Raw genomic sequence first — 24,922 nt, 5'->3', positions numbered from 1 at the left:
GTCTCGAGGCGCTGAAAAAAGCCATTGTCCGCGAGTGGGCCAAAATACCTGCAAGTCACATTCGGGAAGCTTGCGATTTGTTTCTGGACCGTCTCGAGGCGACAGTCAAGCCAAAAGGTGGTCATATTGAGAAAAAGTAAATTGATTCTTAATTTTGTATTATTTTAACACATTTTTTATTTTGAATCGAATAAAAGTAATTTTCTAAAATAAATGTATGGACTTTTTAATTGCTTACACTTCGAGTGCCAGACCCTGTAGAAGACCTCGCTTATGCGAATGACATTAGCTTATAATCAATAAAGCACTCTGACGAGCAAGTAAAACTCAACGCTCTGTGTGTCGGGTCGGGTAAATTTTTGGCCTTGAAGTCAATATCGACAAAACGAAATCAATACAAATGAACACGAAAATTTACAACAATTTTATGCTTCATGGCAAAGGAATTAAACAAGTAGAAGATTTTACCTACCTAGGCAGTGTAATAACTGCTGAGAATAGTGCGGGGAAGGATATCCTGGCCAGTATAAATGAAGCAACTGGCACATATCCTGGTTCCCATCACAAACAAAATAAGGCTAAGTTAGGTTAATTTGAAACGGTCGTCTTGTGGGACACACTCATACTATGAAGCCCATTGTGATGCCGCATTGGTTACTTGTCCTTATCTCTCATAAACCTGTGTGCACTTTTAAATTTTTTTAGAAGATCCCTGATTTCGAAAGTACTGAGATCTTCCAATTCATTAAAAAAAATTTCTACCTAAAATGGTTAATCTACGTCTGGATGGAGCAGGACAGTGGCACAGTAGGTGCGAAATTGTCTCTTCCTCGTCCTCGTCCTCATCTAAACAACTTCTACAGAAGTCATGTGTTTGCACATCCATCCTTTAGACGTATCTACTTATTAGGCCGTGCCCCGTTATGACTGAAATCAGTGTGCTAAGGCTGTGCCTATTTTGGCAAAGATTCTGTACGTTTAGCATTGAGAGTCGGCCACAGTTGACGGCCGATTTTGCAGGTGTCATCATTACGCCATCTTTCGTGTGCTTTCCTGACGATTTCTTCAAGGATAAGTAGCTTGCGTGTTTGAAAGGGTATGCCTATGTCATTGTCTATGTACTCATCGGTCAACTTGGTGCCGAGTCTCGCTAGTTCATCGGCTCTACAGTTACCCTCTATGCCGCGATGGCCAGGCACCCATGTTACCTTTAGGTGAAATGACTCAGCCATCTCTTTAAAGATGTGCGGCATTTCATGGCTACCTTGGAGATTGTCGACTGTTTTGTGAGGGATTTTATGGCCGTCTGGCTGTCAGTGAAAATCTAAATGTCATTTCCAGATATCGCATCAAACTGCACCAGTGTCGCGGATTTCATTATTGCCATCAGTTCAGCCTGAAAGACACCATAGTAGTCGGTGAGCCGAAAACTAAAGGAGATCCCCAGATACTCGGAATATATACCTTCGCCCACCCTGCTTTCGAGCTTTGAGCCATCTGCGTATGCATGGATAGACTCGCCCTGTCTTACATCATCCCGTTCCTACTCATCCTTTGGCGGTAGGAGGGACGTGAACGTTGTTATGGCAAGTGTAGGCGGGAGTGCGTAGTCCACCAATCCGGGAATCTCCGAAGTGCCAGCCTTGAATCTGCCGTGAGCGTAGCTTACTTACTTAGAGTGTTCAGTCTTACTGCCGCACTACGCGCGATATATTTTGCCTGCAAATCTACCGGCAGGAAGTTTAATCTTATATATAAAAATTAATGTTTGTCTGCATGTCATCGATGAACTCAAAAACTACTGGACCGATTATTGTAAAAACTGGTTTGTATATGTATTTTTCCACGGATAAGGTTTGTAGAACACGCTGATTGATGCCAGGTGGCGCTGCAGAGTAGCAACTTCTGTCCCGTTCAGCTGAATTAATTTAGATAAATACTTCAATGGGATTAAATATTTATAGTTTCTGTGAGCTGATTATATTCATTTTCTACAGTGAATTTACGAAGATCATCGAATGCGTATGAATGTGAAGGACTTGACTGCTGATTGATATTCCGAACGCATTTGCTTTGCAGTTTTTTTTTTTTTTTTGGCATCGTATACCATCGGCGACTTGGCGACATCTTATAAATTCAACAGCATCCGGCGTTCCTGTATAATTATGTCTCCAAAGCGACGAGCAATTGGCCGATCTACACCTCAAGCACGAAAGAGAAGAGCAGACGAGCAACGTGCATCAAGGCTGGGAAATCTTCGAGTATACGCCACTGAGACCCATTCGTCTGAATCGTCTGAACAACGAGAAGCAAGGTTAGAAACTGATCGAATACATACTAATCAGACCCGTTCTTCTGAGACAACTGAACTGAACTACGGGAAAGAAGGCTGCAAAATGTTCGATTAGGCACTGTTCGATCCAGACGAACACTGCACGCTGATTTGAATCTTAGTGCATTCCATTATGACAGTAATAATGAATACAGTCTTCATCCAAATGTCGTCATTGGAAAAATGAATAAAATTTGCATGTATTGTAATGCACTCAAATTTAAAAATGAAACCTTGGAATGTGCTGCGCCAGTGGAAAAGTTAAGCTACCAGAATTACATTAAATTTATTTTAGTGGTTGGCGTAGCAACGCGCGCCGGGTACAGCTATATATCTTCTGCTCAAATATGAACGAGACGTTATCAATAAAACGGTCCGCCTTGCGGAAGGAACTCCGATTGCACCACACCTTCGTAATCGAAAAAAATAGTCAGCATAACCTTAATTTTTGAGCGACTTTGGCGTGGTTTTTTGGTTTGATGTACGGCCCTCTTTGAACGATTTGTACCACTGGAAAACATGTGCACGCGATAGAGTAGAGTCCCCATAGGTTGTCTGCAACATTTTTAAGGCGTCTGAAGCCGAAATTTGGTGGAATAACAAAATTTCAAACAAATTCTTTGTTCAACTTGAATTTCCATCGTTAAATTCGAAGAACACACTCGAGCTTGACTTGTTTACAGTAGCACAGAAAACAAACTATGTGACATATCACGCTGAAATTTGCCATGTAAGCTTATAACAGTCTTACCAAAAAACAAAAAATTTATTTTTGCCATATGTCATCCGCGGACCGTTTTATTGATAACGTGTCGTTCATATTTGAGTAGAAGGTACATATATATATATTATATAATTGGCGCGTACACCCTTTTTGGGTGTTTGGCTAGTATTGTATAAAAGGCAACACTCGTAAATAAGCTAAAATTTTAAGCATGCAACAAAATCCAAAAAAATCGAATCCACATTGTTGCAGGCTACCTAGCAACTTAATAAAGACTTAAGGGTGTTTTAAGTTTTGGGAACGCTCCGGAGCGCCCGAGGGCCCTTTGTTAATTATTGAATAACTCGAAAAGTGTTTGCCTGATTCACTTCAAATTTTTAGACAATATTTTTAAGACATTATACTTTAAGAAAATGCAAAAATAAAAAATCCAGTTTTTTGAAAATTCTGACTACTCCTAACCCCTTAAATTATTTATTTTAAACTAACTACATTTTTTTTATGAAATGAATTGATTTGTGTAAATAATGAAATTCTAATTGACACATCGAATTTTGTCTCACATTTTCCCCAGTTATAAGCCGATTCGTACCAAGTTTTCTCCAGGTGTAACTAATCATCCGGTGGTTATGAGTGAGTAGGGGTGTGATGTGGATATTATTTGAACGCGTTGATGAAATGGAGTTACATATTTATTGAATATTTTGAGTATCAAAGAGTCAGTGAATATAGTAAAATATTTATTAATATAGAAACAACTGCTGAGAAATTATTTCATGTATATGCAGCCACATATGATTTGATTAGAATGGCAACATTATTTTTTGCGTATTGTGCAGAGCCAATATTTCGGAGTGGGTGATTACTATTGTTACATAATATTTTTCACGATTATTAGATATTTATTTCCGAGGGTGTGGTAATATATAGTAAGTACATACATACAGATGTATAAACACAAAGAGGAAATTAGGTATGCATGCGTTTTACACAGTTATGAGATGAACTTCGTTGAAGGAATGTTTTTTTTTTATTTTTATTTAGTTTAGTGATGGCCTGAGTGACCGTTGGTGGTAATGCGTTATGCAGGTGGCAGGTACGGGGTGGCAGTGAAATCGACATCCATATGTAAGTAGATTTGTAACGCATCGGTCGCTTACCTTTTCATCGCCATTACTGACATTATTTGTCTCACCGCCATTTTGATTTGCTGTTGACAATTCAACCGACGATTTGGATTTCGATTTGGAGCGTCGTGACGAACGACAACGTAAACTCTTCAATACAGATTTCGAACGAGAATGTGTGAGCTTTCAAAAGATATATAGAAATAGATTTATATATATATATATACAAAAGTATTGAAATATTGAAAAAGTTTTGGTTAAGCAAAAAAAACAAAAATTGTGTTAGGAAAACGAACGAATGAAAAAACATAAAAAAACACAAAAGTAAGAAAGTAATAAAGGATGAAAGTAAGTAGAAAGCTGCGCTGTTGATAGTTTAGAAAATTTAGACATAATATTTATTATTTACCATTTTTCTTTTAAATTTTTTTTTTGTAATATTTATGTATTTCTTCTTTTATTGACCAATACATTCATATATTGCATAGAAATATTTATCGTAAAAAAAGTTAGTGGAAGACACTTTTAGGTGCCAGCGACCAGAGAACGGTTCTACAGGGTGGCCCATATAGGACCTACTAATGTTAAGCACAAATAACTTTTTTATTTTTTGACATATTTATTTTTCTCTTTTTGTAGGTTTTAATTGAATTGTTGGACATTTATTATGAGACCCTACAGTACAACACAACGCGTTAAAATTATCGAGTTTTTCTATTCTTACACAATTAGCCACACAAATTGATTTTTTAAATAATGTTTTGATGTCGAATGAAGCGCATTTCCATTTAAATGGTTATGTTAACAAACAAAACTGTAGATTGTGGGGCTCTGAAAATCCAAGGGCAACACACCAACATCTGTTGCACCCATCTAGGTGTACTGTTTGGTGCGGTGTTAGACTAGAGTTATCGGTCCATATTTCTTCGAAAATGAGGATGAAACGCCGGAATCGATTTGAAGAGCTTCTTACAGAACATTGATTGAAAACTTTTTGCGGCCAATGGCGGAGCAGTATCCTAAGATAGAGTAACTGCGCATACTGCTAGGCAGTAGTCTTTAGTCATTAGTAGGTCTTATTTGGCCCACCCTGTAGTAAAAATATATAAATTTTTCGACTTAAGAGGCTACATACGTCCGAATTTGCAAAAAATCGATTTTCTTTTCAAATTATTATTCTTTATATTTAGTTTAAAGCATATTTCTGTGGAAGTCGATTGTAAAGGTTCCCCATAGATACAAAATTATGGTAGAAAATGTGACTTCCCGACGAGAATTTGATGCGCGCAGGTAGCTGTCCTTTGTTCGAGGCAGCTGGCCGTTACTTTCGGAGCTTAAACTCGTTTTTCTCGAAACTACTTTTTCCGGCACGGTCTGCATGATAACTCATACAGTTGCTAATATTTTTTGATGCGGTTTTTTCTAAATATTCGAAAGTGTTTTTTTTCTATAGATTTGATTTTTGATATTTTTATTAAAAAAATTTATAAACATAATTAAACTATCACATTTATGACGTAAAACGCATACTTTTTTTTAAATGCAGTAAATTGGAAAATTTTTCGAAATTCAAAAATTCGGCTCGACAGACTATAGGTTAGGTTAGCCTGGTTGGCAATAAGCCACGCATAGACCTTTTGGTCCCTAGTGATACCAGATGGATAGCGACCTCTATGAATACTGAAAGTAGACATCGTGTACGGTGTCAGCGCTTTTGGCGGATCTAAGCAGAGCTGGGAGATCCGCTTTTGAGACGTTCTCCAGACCCTCAAACAATGGGGCTCCCAGGCATTTTAAACGCGTTTTTTATAAAGCCGGGCAGACGCACAGATGGTGTTCTAAAGCTTCCTCAACATCCTCTCTGCATTTTCTGTATTTGTCCGCTTGTACGCATGTGCAGCCAATAGATTATAACCTGTTAGCATACCTATGATAGTTCTGCAGCCCTTTCGCGAGAGCGTTAGTACGAATTGAGTCAGCTTTTTGTCGTTAGTTCTACACATAACTTTTGCTGTTTTGCATGTGGTCAGATTAAACCACCTATCTTCGACTCGCTTTTTCATATAGTCGTTGATTTCATTGTATGATAGAATATTAATTTCCAGCTCCAATTTTTAAAAAACTTTTTCACACACTATGAGATAAAAAAAATTAAAAGACAAAAAAAAATATAATGCAGAAAAAGCTGTCCTTTTTTATGTCCGCCACTGTACAAAATAATTATTATAACTGTTTGAGGTCACTGCATTTCCGTTTGCATACATACAATTCGAATTTTTCCCTTTTCAACTTTCCAACTGCCTTGTCTTTGACTTCCAGCCGCCATAGTGATTGGCTGCAAAATGTTTAACACGCGGTATCCATTTTTTATTTATATGCATTATTATTATTTTTTTATTAATACGAGTATTGTTGCTTGAGAAAAAACCAGCAATGCCATTTTTGTTTTCCACTTTTTGCCTCAACAACAACAGCACATAAGTAAATGTGGCAAGTTGGTTTGCCAAGTCTTCAAATCGCTTGAAGAGTTCAATGAATAAATTTCCGACATGCTTTATTAGGCGTGTGAGTGACTAACTACAATGCCAACTGAAGATAGGTTCGTATAAATACATATCTACATATGCCTAGTATGTGCAAATGCGTGTATGTAAGTCTGTATGAAAATGCATGTAGCTTCATTTGTGGCAGTGCTTTGTTTTTGCTTAATGGAATGACACTTCCTTTTTATAATTTTTTTTTGTTATCTTTTGCTGTTTTTTCCTTGTTTTCTCTTGTTATTTTTTCATGCCTTTAGCGAGCACACGCGCTTGGCACGTCGCCTGCTGCAGGTGGCAAATATTTATGGCTGTTGTGGGGCATTAAAGCATTAAAGGGCATTTAACTGTCGTTAATGTTGGTAATGTTGGCGGGAAATGTTAAATGCAAAAATAACAAACAATTTCTTGTTTTTCATAGTTTGCCTTTTTATTGTCTCGCAGTGCATTAATTTTTTTTCTACAATTAATTTGAGGCTCACTTTCTTAACATCAAATGAATTTCGGTAACTCATACGCTCTGACAATCGGAATGCATTTTACGTTCGTACATTCGTACAATCATAGAGATGTAAGATATGAAATACATTTTCATTTACATACATTATAGTCGGTAACATTTTTCTGCTGGCTTGCGTTTGTGTTATGCTCTGAATAACATTTCATACAGTGTTTTAGCATTTTTCTCAAAGTACGGACAGAAAATATTCACCAATTTTTTCCACATTCAGTATGTGAGTTTTTTGAGGAAAGAAAATATGAAAAATAACATATTTACAGATACGAAAAATATGAAAATTTTCCTACTATATTTCTCATGCTAGTTACGGAAAAAACAACAACAACAAAAATTTGCATGTGAATCTTCATTAATGATTTTCATTTGTTTGTTTTACGCTGTAGTAAGTCAAGCGAAAAGAGTTCGTTCAACCCCAGCTAGTTGAACGCAGGTATTGCAAATGAACCGGAAATTAGGCAATTATGAGGCAACAGCTTTGGAGTTGCTGGCGAGAATTAAAAGTAGCTAATGGTGGCTGTAAAATTTAGCTTATAAAATTTCGTTAATAAATAACCACTGAAGTAAAGGTCAAGTGTATTCTATGTATTAAGGTTGGTAAGGTAACCATATTTTTTTGGTTAAGTTTCAAAGACCGGTGTTGATTTTGAATAAAATACAAATTTTTGGAAATTATTGTAATTTCTCTTCATTATGATAATACTGATATGGCTCAACTATTCACAGTAACTGCCTGACCGGCCTCATTTTGGAAAAAATACAGCCCAATGAAGACAATTCTGCTTATTGACGAATCCACTGAGGTGAAAATGTGCCTCATCACTGAAGATGATTTTCTTTGACATGCATTTTGATTTGAACGCCCATTATCATAATGAGCCTGAATAACTTTAACGCGTTGCTCGATTACGTATCTTTCCAGAGTTCAAATTGAGTTACTCTGAAATTGAAAAATGTCAAATAAAATGCAGGAAAAAACTTGACGTTTAGGTGTGGTTTACATTCAACTTCGGGCCTTGAAGTTTAACTACCCTTTATAATTATAGCATAAAAGAATCTCTTTTTATGAATTTAGTAAAATTTGTTAATATCTTATACAAGAGGAACTACTAGATAGTTCAATAAGTTTTGCTGTTCGATAAGAAAAACACAATTTTTGTGGTTCGAAATATATTTTATTATTCAGTATAGTCTTCCTCAACATGAACACATTTGTTCCAACGAGATTCCAATTTCGAAGAATTCCATCCCTGAAGTGAGAATTTGGAAGAACTGCAAAATACAATTCCACAGCTGTTATGACCTCATAATTCGATGAAAAACGCTTCCATGCCTGAATTTTTTTAGGTCTGGAAACAGGTGAAAGTCGCTAGGGGCCAAATCTGGTGAATACGGTGGATGCTCCAACAATTCGAAATTTAATTCATAGACTTTAGCCATTGTCAAAATGCTATTGCCGTGATGAAAAATATTTTTTTTCTTTTGAAACTGGACCTTTTTTCACAATTTTTTTTCCTCCAGCTGGTCTAAAAGGTTACAATAATATTCAGAAATGATTGCTTTACCAGTTTCGCATACCAAAAAACCAATGCTAACACCTTCTTGGCCGATTTCTGTACACGAACTCGTTTCGCGCCGAAGAGATAGGTTCACACCACTCTTTAGGATCTTGTTTTGATTTAGGATCATGATGATAGACCCATGACTCATCCATATTAATGAATCGATGCATAAAATCTACTTTGTCCTTTCAAAAATGATCAAATTATTGCTGCGAAAGTCGCATTCCGATTCCGTTCCATTGTTAGCGAATGTGGCCCCATTGCGTACACAGATTTTCATACGAAGGCAATAGGCCATTCCCCTCCCCGCGAAACAATACCTAACAGTAGCTCCACGAACAAAGGGAAACGGAGTAGGGTTGGGTTTTTAGTGCGTTGAGCCGAAAGGCAAGCCCCACACTTCGTATTTCACTCCTGTCTTTCTCCATCTCTACTACAAAAAAAAAAAAAAACAATTCATCCAATCAGTCAATGGCTCTTCAGACAGCAACGAAGTACTAAGAGTTTTTCTCAGTTTTTTCGTATAGAAGCTGCTGTCATAACCCCAGTTATGTCACCTACTCAGTTTATTCCTTCAAAATCGCGAGAGTTAATTAACGGTATGCTGTTGGCCACACCTTTGAACTCTTTTCATCATGCTCTAAATGCATAAGTGAAGTACGATCAAAACTATTTGAGGCACCAAAACAAACGAAGGGGAAATATTTTACTTAGCTTCCTAAGCTTCAACTCTATCGAAACAAAAACAGACCGATTTTGTTGAATTTTGCTAGAGCCATTAAGGCTGAAAAGTATGTATGTACATACATACATATGTATATCTATGCGTCATACACATACTTATAAATACCGCAGTTAGTAATGACAATAATAAATTAACAACAATAAAAACCACACATCAAGTACAAATCAAATAAAAACCACTTCAATGAAAAATTAGAGCAGCAGAAGTCCAATCGATAATAATAGTACTAACAAGGCAATACGAAAAATAACAAATGATTATAAACAAATGTACATAACTATGGGTGAACAGATATTAAAAGAAAGAAAGATATATGTGGCATACCAGAAGCCATGAGCATTAACAATTGAAGTGTTTCAATTGGAATTGATTAAACTCAAGTACAGTGTCTATTTAGGTAGACACCCAAACGGAATAGGTGCAAGCATTTAGATACATATGTGTAGAGGGCATGTGCCCATAAGTATGTGACTGTGCAAGTGACTTTAAGAATCAATAAAAATACTTAACTATAAATAGTTATAAATAAAACTGTAGTGCCTGTTCGTGTATTTCATTTACTATTAACTCTCGGTATTTTTTCGCCTTTTGAGTGATGTAGGAATGTTTTTTTTCAATTTTGGTGCATTTGTTTATCTATCCACCTGTTACCACAGCCACTGAATGAATAGGCAGAAAATTGGCATGACCTAGCAAACTTCAACAAGAGGCTTAATATTAATTTGATATCTCAAGTCTGTGAGAAATGACTTTATTTAAGTAAAGTTGCAAATTCAGAGTAGAGTAAAGGGGAAAGTATGGAATAAAAGGTGTTTTAAGATAACTTGTAAGTATTTAAAAGCTTCTTCCTTTAATAAAATCCAAAATAATAGTCTACGCCATTTTTCTACTCACAACTTTTTCAAGAAATGATTATGTACTTCAGATGGTTGAAAGGTGGATCAAAGGAATTATTGTATTCGATCTTGTTATAGCTCGCCTCAATCGACGGTACATCAACAGTTTGACCAGTTTTGACTACGTTTTCTTCCCTGTTTTAAATGTTCATAATTTTTTAGAAAAATCTAATGCTGAAAACAGTGACCGACGTAAACGCAGAACCCCATGTAAATGAAAAATTCCTTCCTTCCGTATCGTAGTATCGTAGATTTTATTTCACGATTTTTGAAAATTCCCATAGAACCCTGTCAGCTGATTGCTCTCTCACCACACAGTGTTGCCAAGCAGTACATGTCGAAATCATTTACAAAATAAACTTAGAAAAATTATAATTTTTATTAAAATAACTTAAAAACACTGTTGGGTAATGTTAATTATAGATAAATAAAATATTTGCATTTGTTGGGTTTTGGCTTTGGTTTATTAAACAATGAAAAATTGTAACTGATAACGCGGATGTGTGAAAGCAAATATATCAATGGCAACATAGTGTAGATACAACCAAACACATACACACACAAACCGATGTGTTGTGTAAATATTAATAGGACTATGTTTAAGTTCGTGCGGTTTTTTTTCGAAATTTGAAACTTTATTGACGTAAAATGGTTACAAATTTAATATTCAAAGTATTGTCCATCGCTTACTACTACTTTTTCCCATCTTTCTGGCAATTCACGGATTCCCTTTGTGAAAAATTCGGTCGGTTTTGCCGCAATCCACGAATCGATCCATTTTTTGACTTCATCGTAATTACGGAAGTGCTGGTCAGCCAGGCCATGTTGCATCGATCGGAAGAGATAGTAATCGGATGGCGCAAGGTCTGGACTATACGGCGGGTGGGGTAGGACATCCCATTTGAGCGTTTCTAAGTATGTTTTGACCACTTGTGCAACATGTGGCCGAGCATTGTCATGTTGCAAAATAACTTTGTCGTGTCTATCGGCGTATTGCGGCCGTTTTTCTCGCAGTGCTCGGCTCAAACGCATCAATTGTCGTCGGTAGACATCCCCCGTAATCGTTTCATTCGGTTTCAGTAGCTCATAATACACAACACCCAGCTTGTCCCACCAGATACACAGCATAACCTTCAGGCCATGAATATTCTGCGCCGACGTCGATGTTGAAGCATGGCCAGGGTATCCATACGTTGCCCGACGTTTTGGATTGTCGTAATGGACCCACTTTTCATCGCCAGTCACAATTCGATGCAAAAAACCCTTTCTTTTGTGCCGTTGAAGCAGTTGTTCGCATGCCATAAAACGGCGTTCAACGTCTCTTGGCTTCAATTCATACGGCACCCAATGGCCTACCTTTCGGATCATTCCCATGGCTTTTAAACGTTTGGAAATGGTTGATTGATCAACTCCCAAAGTTTTTGCAACCTCTTCTTGCGTTTGAGCCGGATCTTGATCGAGCAATTCCTCCAATTCGGTATCCATGAACTTTGGCGGCGCACCCTCGCGTTCTTCGTCTTCCAAGCCAAAATCACCACTTTTAAAGCGTGCAAACCACTTCTGGCACGTTCGCTCAGCTAGAGCATGCTCACCATAAACTTCCACCAAGATACGATGACTTTCGGCTGCTTTTTTCTTCATATTAAAATAATGAAGAAGAATTCCCCGCAAAAACACATTATTTGGCACGAAATTCGACATTTTCAAGTGTGGTAAAAATATTGTTGTTTACGCTTCAAATAAAAAACTTATACTGACGTTTGTGCCTTACGACAGTAGCTCTCCAATGAATGTTTGGAAATGTGGATCGATGGAATAATAATCAAGTTACGCCATCTGTTGTAAAACCGCACGAACTTATCGATAGACCATATGTAATTAAAAGAACGCAGTTGTTCTCTACGGGATGAGTTTTTGTGCTCGTTAGGGGCTGCGGTAAGGGACTGCATACGTCGGTCACTGTTTTCAGCATAACTCATCGTTACTTGCCTAAGAATTTCACTCCCTCTCTATTAGTTTAAACTAACAAATCCACAGAGCACCAAGACGTAATTTTGACGGGCAATGCAAATTATCCGAACTAGAGCGCCAAAAATAACAAGAAATAATATGAAGGCGTTTGTATCATACGTTAATATTAAGCTCGGCGGCAGAATCTATGGCACCTACTTCGCCCGAACTCGCAGTCAGAGAAAGAACTAGCGGCGACTCTCTCTTAATGCATATGTATATGTATGTATGTAAATATCTGAAACAGGAACTCAAGTTAGAGTGGTCCAAGAGAGAATTGCGTTTGTCACACATAAGGTTATTACAACAACAAACACACAGCATCAGTTAGAGGAGAAATCTCTCAATCGACTCCTTAATACTTTGATTGATGGAAAATATTATTCATTCGTAAATTTCCCTTTCATATTCGTAGTGAAGCCACTGACTACGTTACGAAGGCCTACTAGTACCTACAATAAAAATTACTTAATCTATGAATTAATCAACGGCAGAGATAACAAGCAGAACAGCAGGTGAGTAGGAGTGTCGGTTCACAAAATTGCAAAATTGAGTTGGGTGACAATATTTCAAGAACTCACTACAGCTGAGTGCCTTTGTTTGATTTACATCAATCTATTAAGTACGTATCCCTGTACAGTTGTTTATAACGGAAATTAAAGCCACAAATATTTGACTTTTTAAATTGTACTAATTAAGACATTTATATTTACAAGTTGATAATCGATTATTTGTACAAATGTTATGACTCATGTCTTTTATGGCATATCTACATTTAAATTAGAACATACAGCCGCGCTGAAAATAATAGTACTGAGAGTTGTTTTACCAGTATTGACAATACAAATTACAAATTTTGTGCATCAGCGCTTAAAAAAAATCGTTAATTTTTGGATTTAATCGATGATTGATATATTTGCGTATATTCACAAAAATTACAGAGTCTCAAGTTAAGTCAATATTTGTGTAGATACAAAGCCAAAATCAGGGTAGGTTCCGATAGTTGTGATTCTTGCCGAAGACTTTGAAGCTCATTCTGTCGATATTTCATTGCATTTTTTCTCTGAATTAGTAGACGTAACTAAAAAAACAAAACGAATGAAGCTTTTGAAATGGATCATAGCTTGTTCCCTTCGGACCTATTAGAACTAATATTACTAATATACTTTATTTTATTAGATCTAATATACTAATATACTTTTATAACAAATCTAAATAAATTTTTGTTTTTCATAAAATATATTTTTTTTTTTAAATCCCAAAATTGTTGAAATTTTGAATTTCTCCAAATTTTTTTAGTTAACTGAGAAAAAAAAAATTACCACATTTAAAACTCTATTTGATTTATTTTTTGTTTTTTGCTTCAGACAAGAGTTACGAGCTGTATCTTTCGTTTGGTAACTTTTAAAAGAAAAAAATATGAAAGGTCATTCAAATATCGCGTCTTTTTTTGGTTTGACAACTGAAAGTGGTGAACTGCATTGACATTTCTGCTCAGTAAGGTTTGGCCAGTCATCACGAATCGTTTAACGCCAAAACAACGCTTTCGAATTGTGGGAATTTACTTTGAAAACAAAAATAAATTTGTTCGCAACGAAATGGTGCATTACAGTGTGATTAACAATCGATTTATTGCAATATTTAAGCGACTATTGACGCCAATCAGTCAGATTTATTGGAAAAAGTAGTCAAAAATTGGACTGATCGAATGGACCATGTAACTCGTATATAAATGCCTTATTATTATATACCAGGTTATAATAAGAAATTATAAAAAATAATAATTATTGTTTTAAGTTCTCAAGCTAAGAATGTCATCCTAATTTATCAAGTAATAAAAAAAGAGCAATTTTTTCAAGCTCTTAAAAAGGACTCTATATATGTGATAAATATTATTAGGGGAATTGGCACTACATGCTGAAATATCTCTAGTGCTCATTTAATGGACTTTAGATATTTCTCTGAGCCTCACATTTCCATTTAATTTTAGCATTTACCCTTTTTTATTGAGTTTTACTTGCTCCTCTGGTAAAATATGCTTACCCAAGTGTTTGAGCCCATTTTGCATCAATGTTGAGCACGAGGCCAGCAAATATCGGGCGGCTTCATATTCCTTCCTATAGCACCTGCAAGTTCCATTTGAACATATTCCCAGGTGAGTCGGTGTCCTGTTAAAGTTCCAATTTTGAAACCGAAATTGTTCTGATTTAATTCCATACCATCTTTAAATCGGTGAAGGTTAAAGCTGCCTTTCATTGATATTGATTGCGATAAACCCGGTGGGATTTAACAGTATGATCTTCTTTGTCTATTTGTCCGCTGCTTCCTGAATAAAAAAGGAAAAGTTACACTATCCTTGACCACAAAATGAGGCCTGAGAGGTTACCAATTAGACTGAGATCTAGCTACTCTGTGATAATCAAGCTACGATCCGCTAAACCATATTACTGCTATGTGTTTTACAGTTGTCTTGTTGCAACATTCAAAACAGCATCATTCCCTTATTTGCTTATTGGAACTTTCCTTTTTCTAATATAAGTAGTATATCGACATGAATATGGCGGTCAGTGATATATGAGGCCTAGGAAGCAAGTCCGCTTCATTATTCAGCACTTCCGAACTTAATTAGTCTTTTCAGCCATATTCATAGTTCGTTAATCTCCTTACATAAGCACGAGTTCCCTTTCCGCCACCCACTTTTTAATCCAAATACTGGGTTAGGTTATGTTAACTGGACTAGTCAAGAGCGATCTCGCATAGACCAGAGCCATATGTCACCAAGAGACCATATGAAGACTTAGGCTTTAGATGGTAATCGTAAAGTAGTTTGCCTGTTTGTCGTCTTAAAAAAGGTCTTAAAAATGTAGTAAATCCATGAAGGTAATACTTTTTTGTTTGATCGGCACTGTATACCTTTGATATTGATATACCAGAATATCTGATATTTGTTATAATGTAATTTTAATTCCGCATTGTCATACTTTGGTATTTTGATTCCTACCAAACAAGCTATGCCTTTAGCAAACATTTGAACTAGGTTAATTACGAGGGTCGTTTGAAAAGTTAGAAATATGGCACTACTGGCACGTATTGAGTTTATCTTTAGTTAGTAGCATCCCTTGGAAATACATACACCAAGTTTCAGCCAGATCGGTATATTTCTTTATGTTTGGCATTCGTTTGAGTCGAGGAAGTCGAGTGATACTCCTTTTCCATCACGACAACGCGCCAGCTCACGCCTCAATAGTTTTGGGTTCCAACTCGCTTCACAGCCTCCCTATTATCCAGAGTTAGTTCCCTCAGATCCGTCGGACTACTTTTTGTTCCCCAATTTGCAGAAATGGTTAGCAGGCAAACGATTTGATTAAAACGAGGAGGTGATTGCAGAAATTAATGACTATTTTATAGACTCGGATATATCCTCTTATTCGGAAGGAGTCAACAAACTATTGTATAACAGCGTTGGACGAAGTGTATACGCCTAAAAGGAAGCTAAGTCGAAAGATAAAAAAGGTTGACCTAAAAGAATTAAGTAGCTTTTATTTTTGCACGTACCATTTTGCAACGACCCTCGTACTATATGTAGTTAAAACAGCTTCTTTGTAATAATGTAAATGTTTCGCTGCTAAACTTAAAAATGGCCGCCAAAATCTTTCAAGGACAGCCAACTGAAACAAGGAAAAGCTTACTGCTATTCCTCATCCGTTTAACCAATTTATATGGTTTCTCTGTGCTCTATGCATTATTTCTTCACATCACCTGCATAAAGGCAGTCATATTATTTGTCATCTGGCCAAATGTCTCTCTGGAACTCTCGTCTACCTTTCTTGCTGTACATCAACATTCTTTTATGTGTTCTGTAGTTACTGTCGAATATTTCTTCCTCAAACCATTGAATGGCTAAAGGCGGAGAAGATGATAAACTATTCCTAACTTTAATTTGCCCTTTAGCTGCTTTAGTTCTTTTTGGGGGAGGAACCAGACAGAATCCAGGGCTTGGGTTAGAAGATTTGACGATGGCGACCAACAGTTTCGATATACGCATGTGTTAACTGCTGGAGTATAGGGCTACACTTGAGACGTATTTTCAAAAGCAGAGAAACAGAAATCTCTATAATTTCATTATATTAAAAATATATAGAAATCGAAGATGTGCTAAGGAGGCATATCGAAAAAGTAGGAATTGGCCAACTGAAATCTTTCAGATAGTTTACAAGAAGGTGTATAATGCAAATTGTGCCATGGTAGCCAATATATTGAGCCCTTACACTTCTATATTTTCAGCCAATAGCTGCTGATTTTAAGAAATGTTTATTGCTGCCATAAATATTATTTTCTGCTTTTTCAATGTTAGGTACAGCCGGCAAAAGACCTCGTAGTGCCAACTCATAAGCAAAGCACAAGCGAGCTCACCCAAAAGAATTGATCGCGCAAAAATCAACTAAACTAATTATGTCTTTTAGTTGCTCACTTAAACCTTTAATTAAATTATTATTAATAAAACAGATATTAGGTCATTTTGGGTCAATAAGCCGCTTAATTGAAAAAAATACTTACATAGGCACTTTTTTTATGTGAGCGAGTAAGTTGTGTAAAACAAAAAAAAAAAAACAAAAACAAAAAGCACCAAGGTAGACCGCAATAGAGAGGGAAAATATGATCAAAAGACTTAATTGTAGCATAAAATGTGATTTGGTCAACCAAACGGAAATCCGTTTGCTCTGATTGAGGGCCATTTGTACCCATTTAAGTTTTATTTACAATTATCGAAACGAGTGTGTAGGTATGTAGTTATAAATATTTATGAATAGCATATATTAGTTTGATTTTAATATATTTATGCATTTGTTTAAAAATGTTGGTATATAGTATGATAATAATTGTAGTTCAAACAAAATTACTCACACAAATTTATATGTATTTATTGTGTGTATATAAGGAGGCGAGCTTAGCAGAAAGTTTGATTTTTTTTTTGTGAAATGAGGCTACGACGATGTTTCTTGGTTTCACACCCAGCTAAGCCCCATACGTAGTAGCCCATGGGATTAAAGTATGGGGAATTAGGTGGTCATAGTTCGGTGTTATATTGTCATGGAACTTTTGAGCACTACAATTTTGTGTGAAGTAGCAGAGTCTGGCTGAAATATGTATGGGCTGTCAATCCTGGGTTTCACTACTGCCTCCAGGATATAGATACATCCAACAAAATTCCCTCCAAAGTGTGGTGGCATGACAAGTCCTTTGTTGCTCACAACACCTAAAACCATAGCAGTGGCTGGAAACCTTGTGTGCATGACAGCAGAAACCTCTATAGAATTGGGACATAGCCACATAGTCATCTGCCCTTCCTGCAGTTGGTATTTTGCTCTCGGTCACAATTTCTTCGTCAGAAAGAAACCATAACATCTCAGGTGCTTCAGGGTGTTTAAATTTGTTTAGAAACCGCTTTGATCGGATAGCTCGCCGAAAACAATACATTCGGTCAATCCAAATGAAAAGTTAATTGGTGACATTGGATGATGGGCACCTGATTGAAAAATTTTGTTATATCAGCACTGCGAGCGCAGAACAGAAAGCAGCTCGGACGACGGACGACCGAAAGGCTCTTGCGACCATAACGCTCTATGCCAGGCCATCATGGGTTTTAAAGGGCATGTGAAAAGGTGATTAGTCTCGTGCGGGGTACCTTCACATGCCGGACATATGTTTGGTATGTCGGGGTCTATTCTGGATAAGTAAGAGTTTAACCAGCTACAATATCCAGAACGTAATTATGCCAAGGTTACGCAGGACTCTCGGGGAAGCTGGAGCTCTTCATCTGCAATAGGTCGTTGTTGAACTCCGATTACGGCATTCACAGAACGGGAGCTTAAGAAGGTGGTGACGGTCTCCCGGTGAATGTCGTTTATTGACTGTCTAAACTGTCTAGTCCAGTAGATTTCTGTCAGTTTTGTCCTGCATCTCGTTGGCACAGTTTAAGAGGTGTCTCTTGACGTGCCTAGGAGGCGGATCTGGCTCAAGCAGTTGTCTGCAAGGGGGAAACCTACGGCAGTACCTTGGCAGGAACTGCTTGCTGAGCAGTTGTCCTCCATTCCAGGGAGCATTTGTGCCTCTTTGTGAAGGTGTTGAATAGAGGACATCAGGAGGCAACCGGTCGCTGTCTGAATGACAGTATTTTGGCAAGTCTGTAGCTTTATCCCCTGCATGTCACTAGTTCCAGGCGAACAGACAGGCGCAGCACAGCTTAGAACCGGCCGACCAATTGCCTTAAATGTCGATAGCAACAGTTCTTTGCCTTTGCCCCAAGTGGTGCCGGCAAGCGATTTGAGGAACTTGTTGCGATTTTGGACCTTAGAAGCAATTGCGGTTGTGTGCGCTAAGAAGGAGAAGGTTACACGCAAAATTTTTAGATTGTTTACCGTCGGACTTTTGTCCAACTTGTCTATTTTTCCTGTCGTTTCTTTCTTGTTCTAACCGGCGCCAGTTAGAAACATCAAGTGAGGCCAAGTCCTTCTCCACCTGATCTTTCCAACGCAGAGGAGGCCTTACTCTGCTACCACCAGCTGGTACCCCATTGAATACTTTCAGAGCCGGAGCGCGTGTATCTGTTCGGACGACATCACCTATCCAGCGAGTGCACCATAATAGAGCCAAGGGCCCTAATTGCCGCTGAATTTGAGTTTGATGGGAAGTTCTTTGCAGAATATTAGTTCTTCAACCCTACCGTCCAACTTCGAGTCATCCGGGAACAGGTTAACCAGGCCCTGTCCCAAGGTGTAGCCCCCGGTCTATTCCTCCCTTGATGGAATATGGGTGGACTAAGCGAGGGTACACACACTGATCCGTCGACGGGGGGATGAACTCAAAGTTTCTGAGGATGCTTGAGTGCGAGATTGAGCCTATAGCCCAAACCCCTCAGTCTGATTGCGATACGTGCAGCAGCAATTCTGCCAGCGATGTCTATAGGTACCACATTTAACATTATATTAAGCGGTAGAGTAGGAGTGGTTCGAAGCGCCCCACAGGTTCCAATGAATGCAGAGCTTTTTAACTGACGCCATCCACTCCAGACAGTTCCACCAGACAATCTTTTGCCAATTGCGTCCTTGCATCCATACAAGGCGATTGTTGCCTACCTTACTCTCTCCTCAATGTTGGGCCTCCACATTAGTTTACTGTCACGGATTAGACCTAGGTACTTCACCTTGTCAGAAAGCACCAACGGAGCGTCTCCTATCGAGGGGAGTTGAACTCCGGGTATTTTATATTTCCTCGTGAAAAGGAGGAGCTCCATCTTAGGAGAATTCACAGACAAGCCGCAGTCCGCTGCCCATCGAACAACTACGTTCAGATATCCCTGCATCAAATCGTACAGGGTATCTACAAACTTTCCTCTAACAATTAATGCCACATCATCCGCGTAGGCAATCACCCTACAGCCCCTCCTCACCAGCTCCTCCAGCAAATCATTGATAACAATGATCCAGAGAAATGGTGAGAGAACACCTGCCGGCGGAGAGAGACGCCCTTGTGAAGTTCATAATTATTCTTATATAATAAATAAATATATTGTCGATGGCTTATTTCCAAAGCAAGGAAGCTTGGAAGTAATTTTACTGAAAAGACGTGACCAAAACACTTTATTAATAAATTTATTTTATCAAAACTAAAAAAATACACTATTCAACATAAAAACATGATGCGGTAACATACTTACGTATGTATGTATGTGTATGCACAGCAATTTCAACGGGTAGCCACTAAGCGGCTTACAAGTGCAATTATGAATTTTAGCACGGTTGAGTAGTAAAATAAAGCTCCGCATTGCAGAAGAGTCCGAAAGTAGCAGTGAACTGGCGAAAGGCTTAAAATTTTGGGCCAAAAAAAATCGAAAAAATTATTATTACATGAAGTGCACCTAATGAAAGACGCGTAACTGCTTTAGTTAGTTAAATAAAAGGCGCTGCAGTGATGCGTAAACGTTGCCGCAACAGTTAAGGGGCAACAGCAACAACACTTTCGTACACAACTCCAACGACCTGCCTTAACAGCTCACAACTCTCAACTGCTCTAATAAAAACTAATAAGGAAAGAAAAAAATGAGAAAAAATAAAGAAAAAAATATCAAAAGAAACAAAGAAAAACAGAAACTACAAACAAAAAGTGTTGCTCAACAGGCGCATTAATGGTTTGCATTACATCGGAACTTAAAAAGACTTGATACGGCGGCAACAGTGGCTGCGACAGTCAGGCACAAAGATACAAGCGCAGTCGAAGTGAAGGCCAAAGAGGCCAGAGAGGCGGTGGCAAGCGCCAACCACAGCCTAACAAGTGCGACGCTAAATATCCATATCATAGCTTTAAGGTGTTTAAGTCGACATGGCACTTGAACACCTTTTGCTGACCATATTTTTATATGATTTTTGCAACCAACTTTTATTTGATTTTTTCATTGCCGCTTTTGGCATTCGACCAGGGAGGGAAGGAGCAATACGGGAAAAATATCGCAATCAATGGGGTGTGCGGTTGTTAGCAACTTTCTCTGCAACATATTGGGCTTGTGCAATGTTGTTGTTGTTTCTATTATCGCTACTAATTACTTTGTGCAAATAGGTTTTATTTATATTTTCGCTACAGTTTTTGCAGTATATTTGTATATATGTATGTATAGGTGCATATACTACTCGGTCACAGTAGCCGAATGGGTTGGTGTATGACTACCATTCGGGGGTTGCGTAGATTCGAGTACCTGTGCATGAAACAGCAAAATGATTGATAAAGTTTTTGCTATTAGCGGTCGACGCTCAGCAGGCAATGGCAAACCTCAGAGTGTATTTTTGCCATGAAAAAGCTCGTCATAAAAACCATTTGCCGTTCGGAGTCGGCTTGAAACTGTAGGTCCCTCCATTTGTGGAGTCACATCAAGTCGCACACCACAAAAGGAGGAGGAGACTTCCACCAAAATATTGCAGAAAAATACCAAGACACGCGTGATCGGGACCGACTTGCAAATACGTCCAAAAATTTTGATTTTACTAAATAAAAGTCGTTTTTAAAAATATGTATTTTTTCCGAAAAATAACAAAATTCAAATAATAACAAAATTTAGCTTAAAAGACCTGCATGAAAATTGTTAAAAATAATATCATCATCATCATAGTAATTACAGCTACGGGTGTACCGTGCTTCCATCACAATCGCACTCCATACGACTCGGTTCATTGAGTCTCTGCTCTTACAATTTATAAAGAGTAAATTTGTATCAACATCGTCCTGGCGTCTTCCACGTTTTTTACTGCGTCCAAAACATTTCAACCCATCTCAGACCCTTAGAGTGTTTGAGAGAAAGATTCTGCGGAAGTCTTTTGACCTTTGCACGTTGGCAACGGCGAATATCGCAGGCGATGGAACGGTGAGCTGTATGAGCTTTACAACGACACAGAAATAGCGCAGCGAACAAAGATTCAGCAAATTCGTTGGTTGGGTCATGTTGTCCGAATGGATACAGCTGCTGCGGCTTTGAAAGTATTCGATGCGCTACCAGCTGGTGGTAGCAAAGAAAGAGGAAGGTCTCCTCTGTGTTGGAAAGATCAAGTGGAGATGGACATGACTTCACTTGGTGTGTCCAACTGGCGCCGGTCAGCACGAGAAAGAAACGACTGACGCACTTTGTTAAATTCGCCAAATCAAAAAGAAGAATCTAGAATACGACATATCCAACATATTCCAATAGAATTGAAAGAGACCAACAAAATTGTATTCGTTTATTTTGAGTAAACTTTGGATTGAGGCGTGGTTGTGTAATAGAACATAATGGCTGGTAGAAGGGTTTAGAATCCGATTGCCATACGGAAGGAGTAGAAGCGGCTGTCTTCTGCCCACAGTTTGATCTCGAAAAGTTTTTCAGGTTTTCTAATCACTGTAGCATGTTTCAAGCTGAGAATTTAGTCCCCTCGACACTCGCACAAACATCTTCATCGACAGGCAAGCTACTATTAAAGCAATATTGGCTGTAATGACTAGCTCGGAGTACGTGCAACACTGCAGATCCAAAATGGATGAGCTGTGCGAGAATAGGCAAGTCACAGTTTACTGGGTACCAAGGCATAAGGGAAGAGAGGCAAATGAGAGTGTTGACGAGCTTCCTAAGGCAGGCACCCGCTTGCCTAGGTTGAGTACATCGAACATGTACTCGCTTTTGAAGACGGAACTAGATGAGGAACTAACTATGGAAAGCCTATATGGGTAGCCTGAACCTCCCACAGGATTGCCAAAATAATACTTTATTTTATCACTCCCAAGAAAGGAATGTAAAATATTGGTTGAAGTCAGTACTTTGTCTCACTTCATATCACATTGTCTTACTCCATATCACGCAGCTAAAATGTGATTGGTCCAGAATGGCGCGTGTAACTTATGCAAAGAAGAAAGGGGTACGTTAGAACACCTCCTTTACCACTGTCCTGCTCTAAACAGAACTCGTTACAACTGTCTGGGATCGGTATACTTTCCATCGCTGAAGGATATAGCTGACAAAAGTCTAAACTGTTTGTTAAAACTCGCAAAGACATTTGTCACGAACTATGTTTAACTCGACTCCAACAAGACTGGTAACACTACGGATTCTTGTGGTCTATGTGAGATGGTCTATTTAGATCAGGCAGATATACTTAACCAAACTTATATTATATTAATCTTGAGCCAAAACATTTTGCGAATCTAGTCTGTGAGATTTTTTATAATAGACTTGATAAAATGAAAAAAAATAATTATGTAATTTTTTAAAGTTAAGTTGTAGTAAAATAATAATATTCATAGACCTATTAAATATATAGGGTTTTCCAATAACAGGTGTCACAGGTGAATGGATTGCGCTATCGAGAGATGATTAACGATTTTTATGGCCGGAATTGGATGGTATTGATTTGGACAACGTTTATTTTCAACAAGACTGCGCTACGTGCCACACAAGCAACGAAACCATTGATCTTTTACGGGAAAAGTTTCCGGTCCGTGTTATCTCTAGAAGAGGTGATCATAATTGGCTACCGAGATCTTTTGTAATTTTTTTCTTTCGGGCCACGTGAAAGAGAAGGCTTACGCCAACAGCCCAAGATCGATTCAAGGCCTCAAAGATGGAATTCGTGAGGCTAGCGAGGACATAGGGCAGCCAATTTCACGAAAAGCATACTGCTCTGTAAGCGTGGTCGTTGTGATCATTTGCCTAATGTTATTTTCCACTTTTAACGGCATACCTTCCTCTTTATAATGAAATAAACATCCGATCATTCATATTAAAAAATAGCATTTTTCTTTGAATATCAAAATAACACCTTTTATTGGAAAACCCTATAAAAGTCCCGAAAATAATCCCGAGATTTCGAAATTGTACTACCGGGATTCCGAAATTCTCGGGATTCTAAAAATCGATAAAATGTACATCCCCAACATAGACATGTATGATTTTTGCAATATTGATTGCAGCTGGTATCTGCTGCGCTAAGCGTCGCCGATGTTTACCCATTTGCTGCAAATTTGTATATTTGCCGCTTTTATGGAAATTTGTTTGCACCTTTTGCATTTCAATTGCCTATTTATCAAAGTAAAACCTTACCAAGTACGCATTTTATTCCATTTTATTTGATTTTCTCATTGCTTTGGCTTTTAATTGTTAGCGATTCAATTCGAAATGGTTTCTACCCATTAGTGGCGTTAGTAGACAAGTCTGCTGACAAGTAGTAAAAACTGTATTTTATGGAGTGCAAATGATAATAAAAAGAAATTATGCATATGTATGTGTAACTTACATACACACATGCATACAGTGGTGGTCACGAATTTAGCACTCTATGCCAAGACCGCAACCCCTCTGTAGCTTTTTTTTTTCTTAGCAAACGAAATTATTAGTAACATTCTCCTCGGAAAGGTCTTTACCAAATAGCGAACAAGTACCACTATAATCGGTATTTGTTGTATTGCTCCCTTCCTCATGAAACTCCCTTACATATTAAGTAGTAAAATTTAGAGCTGGTGGGATAGAGAACAGATGGAGAACTTGGCACAGATAATAGAATTTTTTTCCACTTTCTCAATTTAGCTGATTCAAATTCTATGAAACGGAGCAACAGCTTACTCAGAACTTAAAATCATGTCATCAGTAAAATTCTGGAAATATCGAAGCATTTATGGCATTCTAAAAAGATGGTTTATAATGCACTTACAGATATTCACAAATATGGTGACGCAGAAACTGAGACAACGGCCCAATCGTAGAGAAGATGGGTTGATATACATAGCCTCTATGGCAGACCTATTTAATAAAAGCTCCACTGCTATCCAGAGTGAAAAGTCATCAACATAGGCCATCAATATACGAGTATTTTCCAAAACAATTAGTATGCCGAAGGGCGCATATCGAAACAAATGAGTTCTTGGAAAAACATTTTGTGAACAGATGAATCGAAGATCTGTC

At 37.8% G+C, this 24,922-nt stretch overlaps 1 protein-coding gene across 4 annotated transcripts in view; it reads right to left on the bottom strand.

Annotated features, from left to right (window-relative positions):
- The window catches only part of LOC129236891 (SH3 and F-BAR domain-containing protein DDB_G0274695), a 188,077-nt gene that overhangs the window by 89,751 nt on the left and 73,404 nt on the right, over positions 1 to 24,922 (bottom strand). For all 4 annotated transcript variants that reach the window (XM_054871178.1, XM_054871180.1, XM_054871179.1 and 1 more), the window contains exon 3: positions 4,217 to 4,366. In XM_054871178.1, coding sequence (XP_054727153.1) covers positions 4,217 to 4,366 — 150 coding nt within the window. The remainder of the gene's footprint in view (positions 1 to 4,216; positions 4,367 to 24,922) is intronic.

Source organism: Anastrepha obliqua, chromosome 2 (assembly GCF_027943255.1).
Source record: "Anastrepha obliqua isolate idAnaObli1 chromosome 2, idAnaObli1_1.0, whole genome shotgun sequence".
In the NCBI taxonomy this organism is placed as follows: Eukaryota; Metazoa; Arthropoda; class Insecta; order Diptera; family Tephritidae; genus Anastrepha; species Anastrepha obliqua.
The sequence above is the reverse complement of the archived record's forward strand: the minus strand, read 5'-3'. Positions and strand labels throughout refer to the sequence as shown.